Source organism: Neofelis nebulosa, chromosome 1 (genome assembly GCF_028018385.1).
Source record: "Neofelis nebulosa isolate mNeoNeb1 chromosome 1, mNeoNeb1.pri, whole genome shotgun sequence".
Taxonomy (NCBI): Eukaryota; Metazoa; Chordata; class Mammalia; order Carnivora; family Felidae; genus Neofelis; species Neofelis nebulosa.
The window spans coordinates 8,908,007-8,921,429 of NC_080782.1; the positions used below are offsets into that span (position 1 = coordinate 8,908,007).

Genomic DNA, 13,423 nt, shown 5'->3' on the forward strand with positions numbered 1-13,423 from the left:
CTCTCACCATGTATGATAAAAAGAAAAAGGGCTCCAAATTATGTAAGCAAATATAAGAGAGAGGAAAAGTCCAAGAGGTCCAAAATCTGACTATCAATAATCCTAAAAAGAGAGGATAGAGAAAATGAATACATTAAAAAAAATAAAAATATAGTTTTCTGGCACTGTAGATCATGACTCTTTAAACTGAAAATGTCTAACATCAGTGAATTTTTAAAAAGGCAAATACCTAGATATATCACCACAGATTTTTATGTCTCAAGGATAAAATTATATCATAGAAGATATTCCTGAGAAAAATAATTTCTATCCCTCCATATCTAATGAATGTCAATCATGTATGAGGATTTAGCGACATTTTCAGAATTTCATCACCTAAGCACCTTAATTAATTAATATTTGGGAGTTATAAAAGAATAAACCAAGAAAGAGGAGGGCCTGGGATCTAGGAGATAGACATTCCAAACCTGGAGAGCAATACAGCAGTTCTAGAGAGCAGTCATCTAATTCTGCCCCCAAAATAGAGGGTTCTGTTCATGAGCTCTCTGGAAAACCAGGGAATTAATGATGATAGAAATCATGGACAAAGTTGAGTTGGTGGGCATTATAGATGATGAAGGATGTTAGATATGATGCCAGAAATGTACTCCTTTGACAAGGATCATTACTTTGGACCCACTGGGAAAGAAATGTGATGCCTGGGTACCACATGGATCTGCTCTTCCATCATAATGCAAAGGCTAATCTCTGGCTTTCAACTTTTGAATCAAGCTATAGACAACCCTGGAAGACTGACTATGGTGACAGAATAGATTGCAAATACATCCAACCTTGACAATGTCAAAATCAACTATGGCGACAGAGGTTGTGAAGAAGGGTGAGGACAGAAGAGTACTATTATTTTTATCTTATAATATGGGTGATGAGACCATGTCTTTATTATACAGAAGAAATAGAGGCTCAACCTTGAAGTTACTGACTGAATGTACTGAGGAACCAAAAATAATGGGAAAGGAAAAGGCATGAGTGGTGAAAATGTGAAAAATCCTTCTCCACCGTACTAGAAAGTCAGTATGAAAAGACTATGATCATTGAATTATATAGAGTGAAATAAGCATATTATTTAAAGACATGGAATAAACAGGAGAAAACTAAAAGACAAAGCAGAGGCTAAGGCTGAAAGCCTCTGAGAGGCTGCGAGTGTCCAAAACCAGAGGACAGATGAGGCAGCTGGGGACTCTTGTTTTCATTATAAGCATTTTTATGCAATTTCATTTTTTGACCATATAGATCCATTACTTTGATTAAAAATACTAAAGTGCATTAAATTATCATCTTTGCCACTTCAGATCCTTCACAAGTAATTGCTTTAAAAAGATGCATTATGGGTGCCTGGGTGACTCAGTCGGTCAAGTGACTGACTCTTGGTTTCAGCTCAGGTCATGATCTCATGGCTCATGGGTTCAAGCCCCGCATCGGGCTCTGCACTGACAGCTGCAGAGCCTGCTTGGGATTCTCTGTCTCCCTCTCTCTCTGTCTCTCTGTCTCTCTCTCAAAAATAAATAAACATTAAAAAAAAGATGCATTATGGAATGAGGCCAACAGGGTCTTCTTTATTTTAAACCTGGCAACACTATTACGCCCTCGTGGTTCTGCATTTATTTGCATTGTCTTCTTTCCTGGGCCAACACATGTGTTTGCTCACATCTGGGAAAAGATGAAAAACTCCCTCGATCTGGGTCTGTAATAGATTCCTAGGGCTGCCACCGCAGATCGAGTGAACTAAACAACCGAAACTTACATGGTCAGAGTTCTGGAGGCTGGAAGTCAATGGTGAAGAGGTCACTGGCATTGGTTCCTTCCGAGGCTGTGAGGAGAATCTGCTCTGGGCCCCCCTCCTGGGTTCTGGTGTTTTCGGGCCATCTGTGTGGCACTCCTTGCCTCGCAAAAGCATTACCCCGTCTCTGCCTTTATGTTCACGTGGCCCCTCCCTGTGTGTGTCCGTGTCCAAATTTCTTCTCTTCGTAAGGACACCAGCTATATGAGATTAAGGAACCACCCTAATCTAGTATCCTAATTTAACTAATTACATCTGAGTCACATTTTGAAGGGCTACCGGTTAGGGCTTCCACGCATGAATTTGGGGGTGGGGTGTACATAATTCAGCTTCTAACCGACGCGGCTTGAAATCAACGGACCTAATGCTAGTCACTAAAATAAACTGAGGCTTATCTCTTTCATTAGTTAAATCAGGATAGACTATTCGAGTATCTGAAACATAAGATGGAAGAAAACATAGCTCTTGGAGAAGCAGAACTCTTCAGGACGCTTGCTTTCAACAGAAATAAAAGTTATTTACTAGGTTTTATGGCTTAATAAAAAGTGGCTTATCGTGATTTGTAAAGCATTCTGAAATCTTTAGTTGGGCATTTCAACATTTAGGTTGATTATATCCATATTTGGAGAGAGAAAAATTATATTAGTCAAGCCCAAAGGACATGCAGAATTTGTAACCAAAGTTTATTTGGATATCTCCAGTAATTGCTAGCATATAATAGCTTCAACTGGATTTAAATAAAATTCTGATCATCTCATAGCAATTATTGCATAGGAAGAAAATTATTTATTGCAAGGCCTGATAGGCAGAGGCGGAATATATTCTGCTGTGGCAGAAACTGCAGTGCAAACAGGCAGGTTTTTTCTAAAGCATGTATGTCTACGTGTTCAGTGTGAATGCATGTAAATAGCTCAATTTTAACATTTTATTATTGCTCAAACAGTTTGCCAAGGAATATTCCGTAAATAATTTAAAGCTCTCCAAGAACATTTCTTTCTTCTAGTTTTTTATTGGTTATAATTTGGCACTCTAGATCCTTCTGGTTATAGGGCCTGGCTCTATCTAATCTAAAAATCTCGTTTAGAAACATGCTTTATTATTGTTTTAAAAAAAAGTCACCAACACTGTTCTTTCCAATATTTGTTTATAAAACATCCCAGCTTGTAAATATCCAAAGAGGAATTCAAAGGCAACTTCACCCTCCCAGTGTCTTCTAACACGCACTGGTTTTCATGCATTTGCTAATATTCAGGGAGAGGAATGCAAGAGAAAAAGCTCCCTTGTACTGGCGGGGCTCCATCATGCACCACGTTGTTACTCCTTGCTAGACTCGGAATTCGGTCTGCTGAAGAATTACAATGGAAGTAAAGGGCATAGTTGCTTCACTACTTAAATCACTGTTTTATTCATTCACGTATGCACATCTAACCTAATTCCAAAAAGACTTTAAGGAAACTCCACACCCGAAAAACAAATAATCCAGTGGAGAAATGGGCAGAAGACATGAATAGACACTTCTCTAAAGAAGACATCCAGATGGCCAACAGGCACACGAAAAGAGGCTCAATGTCGCTCCTCATCAGGGAAACACAAATCAAAACCACACTGAGATACCACCTCACGCCGGTCAGAGTGGCTAAAAGGAACAAATCAGGAGACTCTAGATGCTGGAGAGGATGTGGAGAGACGGGAACCCTCTTGCACTGTTGGTGGGAATGCAAACTGGTGCAGCCGCTCTGGAAGACAGTGTGGAGGTTCCTCAAAAAATTAAAAATAGATCTACCCTATGACCCAGCAATAGCCTGCTAGGAATTTACCCAAGGGATACAGGAGTGCTGATGCATAGGGGCACTTGTACCCCAATTTTTATAACAGCACTCTCAACAATAGCCAAATTATGGAAAGAGCCCAAATGGCCATCAACTGATGAACGGATAAAGAAATTGTGGTTTATATACACAACGGAATACTATGTGGCAATGAGAAAGAATGAAGTCTGGCCTTTTGTAGCAACGTGGATGGAACTGGAGAGTGTGATGCTAAGTGAAATAAGTCATCCAGAGAAAGACAGATACCATATGTTTTCACTCTTTTGTGGATCCTGAGAAACTTAACAGAAGACCATGGGGGGAGGGGAAGGAAGAAAAAAAGTTAGAGAGGGAGGGAGCCAAACCGTAAGAGACTCTTAAAGACTGAGAACATTCTGAGGGTTGATGGGGGGTGGAAGGAGGGGAGGGTGGGTGATGGGCATTGAGGAGGGCACCTGTTGGGATGAGCACTGGGTGTTGTATGGAAACCAATTTGACAATAAATTTCATATTAGAAAAAAACGGAGGGTCCTTGTGACAATGTGACAGCAGCAGTGAAGAGCAGCTTTTATGACTCCATCCTCCAGGGCCATCATGAGCCTTGGTGCTCATCTAATTAAGTTTCTAAAATGTGGACACATTTGTCAGAAACTTCCCTTTCAATATCTAGCAGCCGGCATTACATGGGTGGGAGAGTTCCCAACAGAGCCTCCAACCATCACAGTGGGCTTTGTCGTAAGCATGGCAGTGCCGGTGTGGGTCTGCTGAACATCAGCCCCGCATGTGCAGATGTCCAAGGGTTCGCACATGCCTGATGGCCGCAGAAATTCCAAAGCATCTGAGAAATGAACAATAAGGATGAACGGAGACCGTGGGCTTAGTGTAGCAAAGCATTTGCCAGGCTTGCGGGGAGACAAGAGTCTCAGAGGAGGCGTGGAAAGAGAAAGATAAGAAAAATGGACGATTTGATGTCCTCGAGGTTAAATCAGTTAGCTGTACTAAAATACTGGATTCCTAAAGTTCCCCAGGAGCCAACGGAATCCAAGCTTTCATAGCTCACCTTGGCAGATGAGTGCTGGGATGGTGCTGAAGATGAAAATGACCCTCTAAAGCTCTTTGAGGGATATTCATTTGAATCCTTTTACTTTGGTTCAGGCAGTAGAATCAGCTCTCGCTGGATCTGCATCACTGATGCTATGTCTAAACAGAAGTCAGCAGAACCTTGCCGGTTTCCAGGCACCCTCAGATTTCTGCCAGCATGGGGGTTCAGAAGCCTTTGTTATTACAGACTGGCCCGCAGCAGCAATTCCTTCCATGCTGGAATGTTCTTGCACATGCTTGCTTCTAACTTCTCTTTCTGGAGCAGTAGCTTTGCCAAGATGCTTATTGTTTTTCAAGAGTATCTACCGGGGAAACCTCAGAAGCCATGGGCTTCAACCCATCAAAATGTTTTAACAACATGTTTTTCTTTGGGAAAAGTAAAACTCATGCATGAAGTTCAGCCATGCATGATAAGTCCGTGACTCCGGAACGGCAGAAAGTATCTACTGAAGTAGCAAGCACTGTCTTTCCGGAACTGTTCAGCCCCCGTGGCTTGGATGGAGTCATGACAGAAGGCAGCATTTCTTTCAGGAGAGGAAGTGGAATTGAGTTTCAGCCCCCAGCACATGCTTATGAAGAAACACTGAGTCGTGACATGACAATGGGTACAAAGCTTTGCCAAGAAAGGAAACTTCTTGACATTCTGAAGAGGTTACCTGCCTCTGATGTTTACACACGAGGCTCACATAGAAATTTTCCATGTTGCCCAGATGCATAAAATGGGAGACATCCGGCATCTGTCAGAAGCAGTGTTTTGGAGTGGCTTCCAATGTCAGAAGAGGCAGGAGCATGTTGCAGTGGACGATGTCATGGGACAGAGGTATGCTGTCATTTTCTTTCTGGTTTAAGCCATCAATCACCTCAGCCTTTTGCATGTGGCCGAACTTCCTTGGCAATGAGATAAGCCACCAAAGAGGGTTTGTGTTGGGGCAAATCCAAATTTCAGTAAAATTTTGAAATCATGAAATGGACGCATAATGTGCACAGCACAAGGTGCTGCTTTAGTTCTGTTGGCCTCGTGCTCCCATTGGCACGGCCTTCATGCCCAGAAGCGCCATGATGTTTTCCATCACACGTATTGAGTCCTTTCTCTCAATATGAAAGTAGGGATGGGGGTTCATAACCATAATGGCAAGGCACATTTTCAATTATTTAACTTACCCCAAAACGGTCCTACACATCATAATATCTGATAATAATAGTTTTACCTTTAATGACCCATATTAGTTTGGTGTGAAACATCATTTTAATAGCACTGTAAACTTAATGACGATATTCTTCCATGAGGACAATTCTCCACTTAGAGAAATGAAAACAAAACAAAACAAAACAAAAGGAACTGGGGTCTAGTTCTAATTTAGCTAAGAGTGCAAAAGAAATGTGACAATAATCTTGAAGGGTGTACCTTTAAGAAAATACGCTGAGGCTGAGAGTCTTGACCTCACATTGAGCCAAAATTGATGCCTCTCAGCTTGGGTAAAGTATTTTCTTAAATAAACAAGATCACATATACCTCATGAGCATAGCTACAAGGAAGTTTTAGAATCAAGACAGAAGGAAGATCAGTAGCATCACGGAGGATTAGAGACCCCTTTCTTGAGTCAACTTTGCAATCCGTTTGCCAAACGCTTGCAGGGGAACTTTGATGAACCCAAACCTGAATATCGCCAACAATATGGGTCACCAAGAGGAGTAATCCGAAATCCCATCTTGAGGCCACTTCTGTTGTTAGCATTCCAACAAGTATAACTGCACATTTCGGAGGTGAGGGATGAGAGTGATGGCATTCACACGGATTTTACTGCATTCACACATATTCCAAGAAAGGTACTGCTAAATGCTTACAAGTTCTCACTCTTCAAATCCTCGTGGCTCTCTGAGGCGCTACTCTAGTGATCTCCACTTTACAAAGCTCCAAAGTTCTACATTCACAGAAAGGCTTTCTCTCATGTTCACATTCGAAAAATTCCCTAACATGTAATCCTATCACCTGGGAACCTGGACTAGGCATACATTTTTTTTTTTTTCAAGAAAATAACTGTTAAGTGCACTAAGACCTCTCTTGTTAAGTACACTAAGACCTCTCTTCCTAGCCACGTTATAAACAAGAATATCCACCTTCCTAACGGTCACTCACGTATTTTGTCCTTTCATCAATTTTTGTTAAATGCCATTTTAATGATGACCTATAGGTACTGTAAGACGCTGAACCACTTCCAAATCAAGGGACAGAACTGAAATATGGTCATAGAATTTTAGGAGGGTAATGGTTCCTGGATTCTAATGCTCTAATTTGGCTACTCCATGTGTGTGAAATTAGATGATCCGTGGAGTCCCTTGTTCCGCACATGCGTACTGGGACCTGCCCACGGCGTGAGCCCTCTGAGAGGCCCTGCTCCACCATACTTGGTTAGCACTTTTGCTACCATGCTGGATGATGGTGATTTCATCTTGAGAGGCGGGCGTGCCGTTAACAAGGATGCTCACCTGTGACCAGCTCCCGGATCTCCAGGTCGGTGGTCTTGCGGAGTAACCTCACCAGTGCTGGGATGCCGCCGCAGTTTTTCAGGGCGATTTTGTTATCGTCATTGGCCTTCCCATACACCAAGTTTCTCAAGGCCCCACAGGCACTACGGTGGACCTCCGTCATCCGATGATCCAGCAGGTCCACCAGGAGCTGGATGCCTCCTTGTCTCCTTATCTGCAAGAGCACAGGGAACAACTTTTGCCTTAGAGAGTCAGAAGCTGTCGCCACGTAAACTAAAACAGGTTTTTTCCCTGTGAAGCTGTCGCTACAATGCATTTCACTGAACTGCATTAGAGCCCACAAAGGAAAAAGCAAGCAAACCCGTGTTCTCCTTAGATGTGATCGCCTCACTTTGATGAATACCCCAGCGGTAAAACGTCAAACATACTTCCTTTCGAGTTCTAGATTTTAAGAAAGGTGATTGTAACTTCATGATGGGTGGACATTTCTCTATAAAAATATGGCACATACTCATTGCATGAAGTAGATAGGAGGACGAAAGATGTTTCTCACTCCTGAGACTTAATTACATTTAACCTCTGTCTTAACGGGCTGTGGGACTGATGTGCAAAATGTTAAAATTAGGCTTAATTGGAAAATTCTCTCAGCATTTCAAAGGAACCAGAAGTAAATGAGAAACCAGGACGGACACAAGGACTCTCATCTAAGAAGCTCGGGAAAGTAAGAAAGTCACAATTAGAGCCGGTCGGAACACTAAGACCAACGCATGTCATGCTTAACTCAGGTATTAGATTAATTAACAAAGTCACATTAAATTCTGATGTTCTTGTTAGCCAAAATAGTTTTGATTTTTTTAAAATAAGTACATGGAGAAAAAAAAAAACTCCTTGCAATATGTTTCTAGATGAGTCTTCTCGCTGTCCTTTTAGTCCGATTTTTAAATTAAAACGGAAACAAATGGGTTTGTTAACAGACAGACTGTTTCATGGAGTTTTCATTAGCAAAGCTGTATTTGAATATTTCTGCATTTATATGGAAAAAAGAACACAGCTCCTTCAGTAATACTGTCTTCTTTTTTTGAATTCAACGTCCCTTGGGGATTGAAAAATTATGGTTTGGCACGAACCATTATAATTTGGCACTTTCCCTATTCAGTTGTCTTATCACAGAAAACTCATTCATCCCACAGATGTGCCGAGCACATGGCTAAACCCCCACCCTTTCAAAGGTGTGAAAATGTGACTTTCTTTGTGAAGCTACTCCACCCACACTATTTAAAACTGCACCCTGATCCATACCCCTCCCCGATCCCTTGTCAGGTTCTAACTTCTTTATTATGTGTCTTGTCGGGGACTATCTGCTAGAATCTTGGTTCTTGGAGGGCCAGTCTGCTTTTTTTTTCTTTTCTTTCTCAGTATTTATTTATGAAGGTTTTTTTAAAAAAATGTTTATTTGAAGACAGAGAGAGACAGAGCATGAGCTGGGGAAGGGCAGACAGAACAGGGGGAGACACAGAATCTGAAGCAGACTCCAGGTGCTGAGCTGTCAGCCCAGAGCCCAACAAGGGGCTTGAAGTGAGGAACCGCGAGATCATGACCTGAGCCGACGTCGGAAGGTCAACCGACTGAGCCACCCAAGCGCCCCAATATTGATTTATTTATTTTGAGAGAAAAAGAGAGAGATAGAGTGTGAGTGGGGGAGAGGGAGGGACAGACAGAGAGGAAGAGAGAGAATCCCAAGCAGGTTCCATGCTGCCAGCGCAGACCCTGATGTGGGACTCGATCTCATTATCTGCGAGATCATGACCTGAGCTGAGATCAAGAGTTGGACACTTAACCAACTGAGCCACCCAGGTGCCCCAGGGCAAGTCTGTTTTTGTTCACTGAGGGATCTCTTACCCTACCCCAAGTGCAGTGCCAGGCACATAGCAGATGTTCAACAAATATTTGTCGAGTGAATGAGGAGGGAGACTCTTATCTGTGACAGCAGTGTTTCTCAGATTTGTTGGAACTTGACTTTTCGAAACTGAGTAATATCCCTCATTTAAGGGGGGGGGGGAATAAACAAAACGCTTTCTGTGTACAAATGTCTCCAGTGGCTACCGCAGCTCTTTACACCAGCTTAGAGATAAAATGAGGGTATGCATCATTCACAGGAAGTGGGCCATCAGATAAATCCGAATATGCTGTAGGAATTACTTTCATCCACCAACAAAACGAAAACAGAAATGAAACGAAACAAAACAGAAACAGAAAAAGTTGCAATTCCCCCAGAACTCCTGGCCTCAAAGTCCCTAATCTGGGAAACGAATATGGTGTTTCACATATGTCATGTCTCGTCAGAGCAGGACCAGGGACAGAAGAGGGAAGGACATGGGACAGGGCTGTTAGGGAGGGCATTAGCTTCTGTGACGTTCCTGCACAGCTGGTGGTAGTAGGTACAACCCAGGGAAAGTGGCCAAGCATGTCAGTGGGTCCACTAAAAATGCGAGAAGGAAGCAGCAAACAACTTTCCCCTGATGTACAGGTTTACCAGTGCTTGCTTGGTGCCCACTCAAGAGAGATAAAGTTTGTAATCACTGTGACCATGTCCCGTAGATGCATCTGGGTTACAGCCACACCCACTGTATCATAATATTTCAGAAAGGATATTCCATTTGTACAAAAGTTTAAGCTATAAGTATTGTTTTCTCTATGTGTGTTTATTTGCATGTGTGTGCTTTACTTTAAAATTATTTGGGTTTAATGATCTTAATAATGATGAAACCATTAAAAAAGAGTTAATAAAGCCATTTCTACAATTGACTGGTTATAATTAAAAGCAGTTGGTGTAGCAAATCTATCTATGTATCTCTATATTTTAGCTATATTGTATAATTAGTATTTAATTTTTAACATATTTCCCATTCATACAACTTAGTGAATTAAGCTATTAAAATATTATTCCAAAGCATTAAAAAGGAAAAAGGATTCAAAACAAATGCAGTATCAATGCTTAATGGTTCCACGCGAACACAATGTTTTCGGTGTGGCCCTAATTAATGCCATAGTTCTAAATTTAAAATGAAGTCTTAAGTTTTATTTTAATCTACTTAGAGAAACACAAATGAGATGATAAGCTTTTTCTTTTGCTCTTATTTTTTTTTGGCGAGGGGCCGGCGGGGGGGGGGGGGGCGGTCACCAGATGGTACACATAAAAAGCTCTTGTTTTCTTGTGTTGAATTTTATCTAAGAATTTTGTAATCCTGAAGTCAAACATTAGTCAGAACTGAGTTCACACACATGAAATGTGATGGTCAGGCCCTTGGTTCTGCCTCCTCCTGTTGTCTCCCACATCCCAAAAGGACCAGGAAGCGAGAGGTGGACTTTGAGTTCTCTTGAAGGGTCTCTATCCATGGCAGGACTTCTGGGTGCTTTGGACTGCTGTGGATGGGTCTGGGTGCTGTTCTCTGCACTTCCCCCCTGCTTTGTCTTTCCCCTGTATCCTGCCTCCCGTCAACTTCTCCTGGCACCCGATTCTTCTTGTTTCTGCTTGTACCCAACCTTAAATTCTTATAAGACTCCAGATAAACCTATGTTAAACACTAATAAAGTACAAGTTCCCTTTGAAAAAACGATCGGGGGAACTCTCCTCTTCGAAATGACACTTGTATTTTCTCTCCCACTAAATGGCCAGCAATCTCTTTTCCATGTATGCTCCCCACTGGGCACTCCACACCCAGCAGGCAGAGGCCTTTGTTCTGGCCACCCCCCCCCCCCACTGTCATTCCAGGCCAGTTCACTGTCTCCCCTTTCTCACTCCATCATCCTCATGGAGAATTCTTCCAAAGTCTACATTTAATATTTACTAAAATAGGGCTCATAAAATGTCATACCATATCATATGTATCTGATATATGTAAAATAGAATAAAATAAAATGCACAAGAAGAACATCTGCCACATGGAAGGAAGTTAGGAACTATTTATCAGATGAATGGAAGAATAGTGCGCTAGGTCGTCACATGGTAGCTTCCTTCTCCCTCTTATTTTTGCTAATATAGAATAGACATTATTTTTAGAGCAGTTTTGCACTCAGAGTAAAACTGAGCAGTAAAGTACAGAGAGTTCCCACGTGCCACCTGCCCCCACACGTACACAGGCTTCCCCATTGTAAAACTTACTGAGTAGCAATGATGACCCTACACCGACACATCACAATCACCTGAAGCCAATGGTTTATATTACAGTTCACTCTCGGTGTTGTAGGCGCTGTACATTCTGTGGGTCTTGACAAATGTATAATGACATGTAACCACCATTACAGTATCATCCAGAATGACTTCACTGCCCTAAAGTGCTCTGTGCTCCACCAATTCCTTCCTTCCTTACCCTAACCCCCGAAACCACTGATTGTTTTTTAATTTTCTCCATGGTTTGGCCTTTTCTAAAATATCACAGCTTTAGTATCGTTTGGTATCTAGCCTTTACAGATTGGCTTCTTACAGCCAGTAATGCACATTTAAGATTGTTCTCATGTCTTTTCATGGCTTGATAGCTCCTTTCTTTTCAGTGTTGAATAATACCCCATTGTGTGGATGTACCACACTTTATATATCCACTCACCTGCTAAAGGACATCATGGTTGCTTCCAAGTGTTGGCAATTATGAACGAAGCTGATATACACAATCATTTGCATGTTATTGTGTAGACATAACTTTTCAAATCCTTTGGGTGAATACCAAGGAGCAAAATTGCTGGGTCATCTACTAGGAGTATGTTTAGTTTTTTTTTTTTTTTTTTTTTTTTAATGTTTTTTTATTTTTTTTATTTTTGGGACAGACAGAGACAGAGCATGAACGGGGGAGGGGCAGAGAGAGAGGGAGACACAGAATCGGAAACAGGCTCCAGGCTCCGAGCCATCAGCCCAGAGCCCGACGCGGGGCTCGAACTCACGGACCGCGAGATCGTGACCTGGCTGAAGTCGGACGCTTAACCGACTGCGCCACCCAGGCGCCCCGGAGTATGTTTAGTTTTGTAAGAAACTGATAAACTGTCTTCCAAAGTGGCCGTACCATTTTGCATCCTACTAGAAACGAATAAGAATTCTTGTTCCACATCCTTGTCAGCATTTGGTATTGTCAGTTTCTTGGCTTTTGGCCATTCTAATAGACTGTGGTGGTATTTCATTGTGTTTCCTTCTCTTGCAAGGCTGACCCGTGATTCAGATTTACTTACATTAATACAAATAACTGAATAAAAACCAACAATGTTGAAATACATAAAGGGAAAGCAATAGCTCGAGTTAGACCTGGAATAAATTTCCTATCTGCTACTTTCCTGGACTTAATAGATTCAAAGAATGACCGGAAAGGCCTTTTGATACATAACCTGAGTAGACAATCTTAAATTCGTTTCTTAAATGATTCTCTGCTAGATGGTCCACGTTGGTCAACTGTTCCTATGATAATAGCTCTTATTTATTTTTATGCTTTGCTGTAAACTTCAGGGATCTAGACTGAGAGATCAGTCTACAAGAAGTAAGGAAGATGGATGCCGATGAACCCCACAGCAGGAGAAATAAAAAGATCACCTCATCAAACAAAGCAAAACTATGCCCTCTGCCTGTCCTTTCAGGTTGTTTAGAGAGCGGGCATTCTTCAGCCTGACACAGACAGTCTCTTGAGGATGAAAGTTGGGATGTGTTTGCACAGAATCAGTGAAGCCCACCCAGTGTGTATCAGGGAGAGTGAAGACAGCCTCCACACCTCTGCCATACAATAACCCACTGTTTTAAAGTGTTTTTACAATTTAAACTCTAGAACTAAAAGTATCTAAAAATCATAAAGAGTAGGATGCAATGGTTTTCTTCCTTGTCCTCTCATTACAAGGCAGACCATATATAAGCCTTTTAAATCAGGAAGCAAATGGATGAGCAATTAAAGAAAAGAAAAACGCAGGTAATGCAATATCACCCATTGTAAAAAAACGGGGCCTTGCCACTTAATGAATTTGTTACTCTTGATATTCTCTGCATTTATTGAGAATAAACTATATTTACCAAGGAATCAGCTATTATCATTAAAATGACATCAACATCAATGAATAATTTAGAACATATCCAATTACAGCAGTGTTTGCAAGCTCATGACAGTTTTTGTAGAATGATAATGATGATGATGTATAGTGGGTTAAATAGTACTTTAACAGA

The 13,423-nt window shown here is 41.5% G+C and overlaps 1 protein-coding gene and 1 long non-coding RNA gene across 8 annotated transcripts in view; both read right to left on the reverse strand.

The window, feature by feature from the left end:
- CTNND2 (catenin delta 2) overlaps nt 1–13,423 on the reverse strand; it is a 947,889-nt gene that overhangs the window by 222,639 nt on the left and 711,827 nt on the right. For all 7 annotated transcript variants that reach the window (XM_058715770.1, XM_058715751.1, XM_058715761.1 and 4 more), the window contains one exon: nt 7,234–7,447. In XM_058715770.1, the coding sequence (XP_058571753.1) occupies nt 7,234–7,447 (214 nt within the window). The remainder of the gene's footprint in view (nt 1–7,233; nt 7,448–13,423) is intronic.
- Nucleotides 4,192–4,854, reverse strand: LOC131503964 (uncharacterized). The gene is made up of 2 exons (XR_009257717.1): nt 4,706–4,854; nt 4,192–4,483 (listed from the first exon to the last, which is right to left on the reverse strand). It is a non-coding gene; the product is annotated as an uncharacterized LOC131503964 (long non-coding RNA).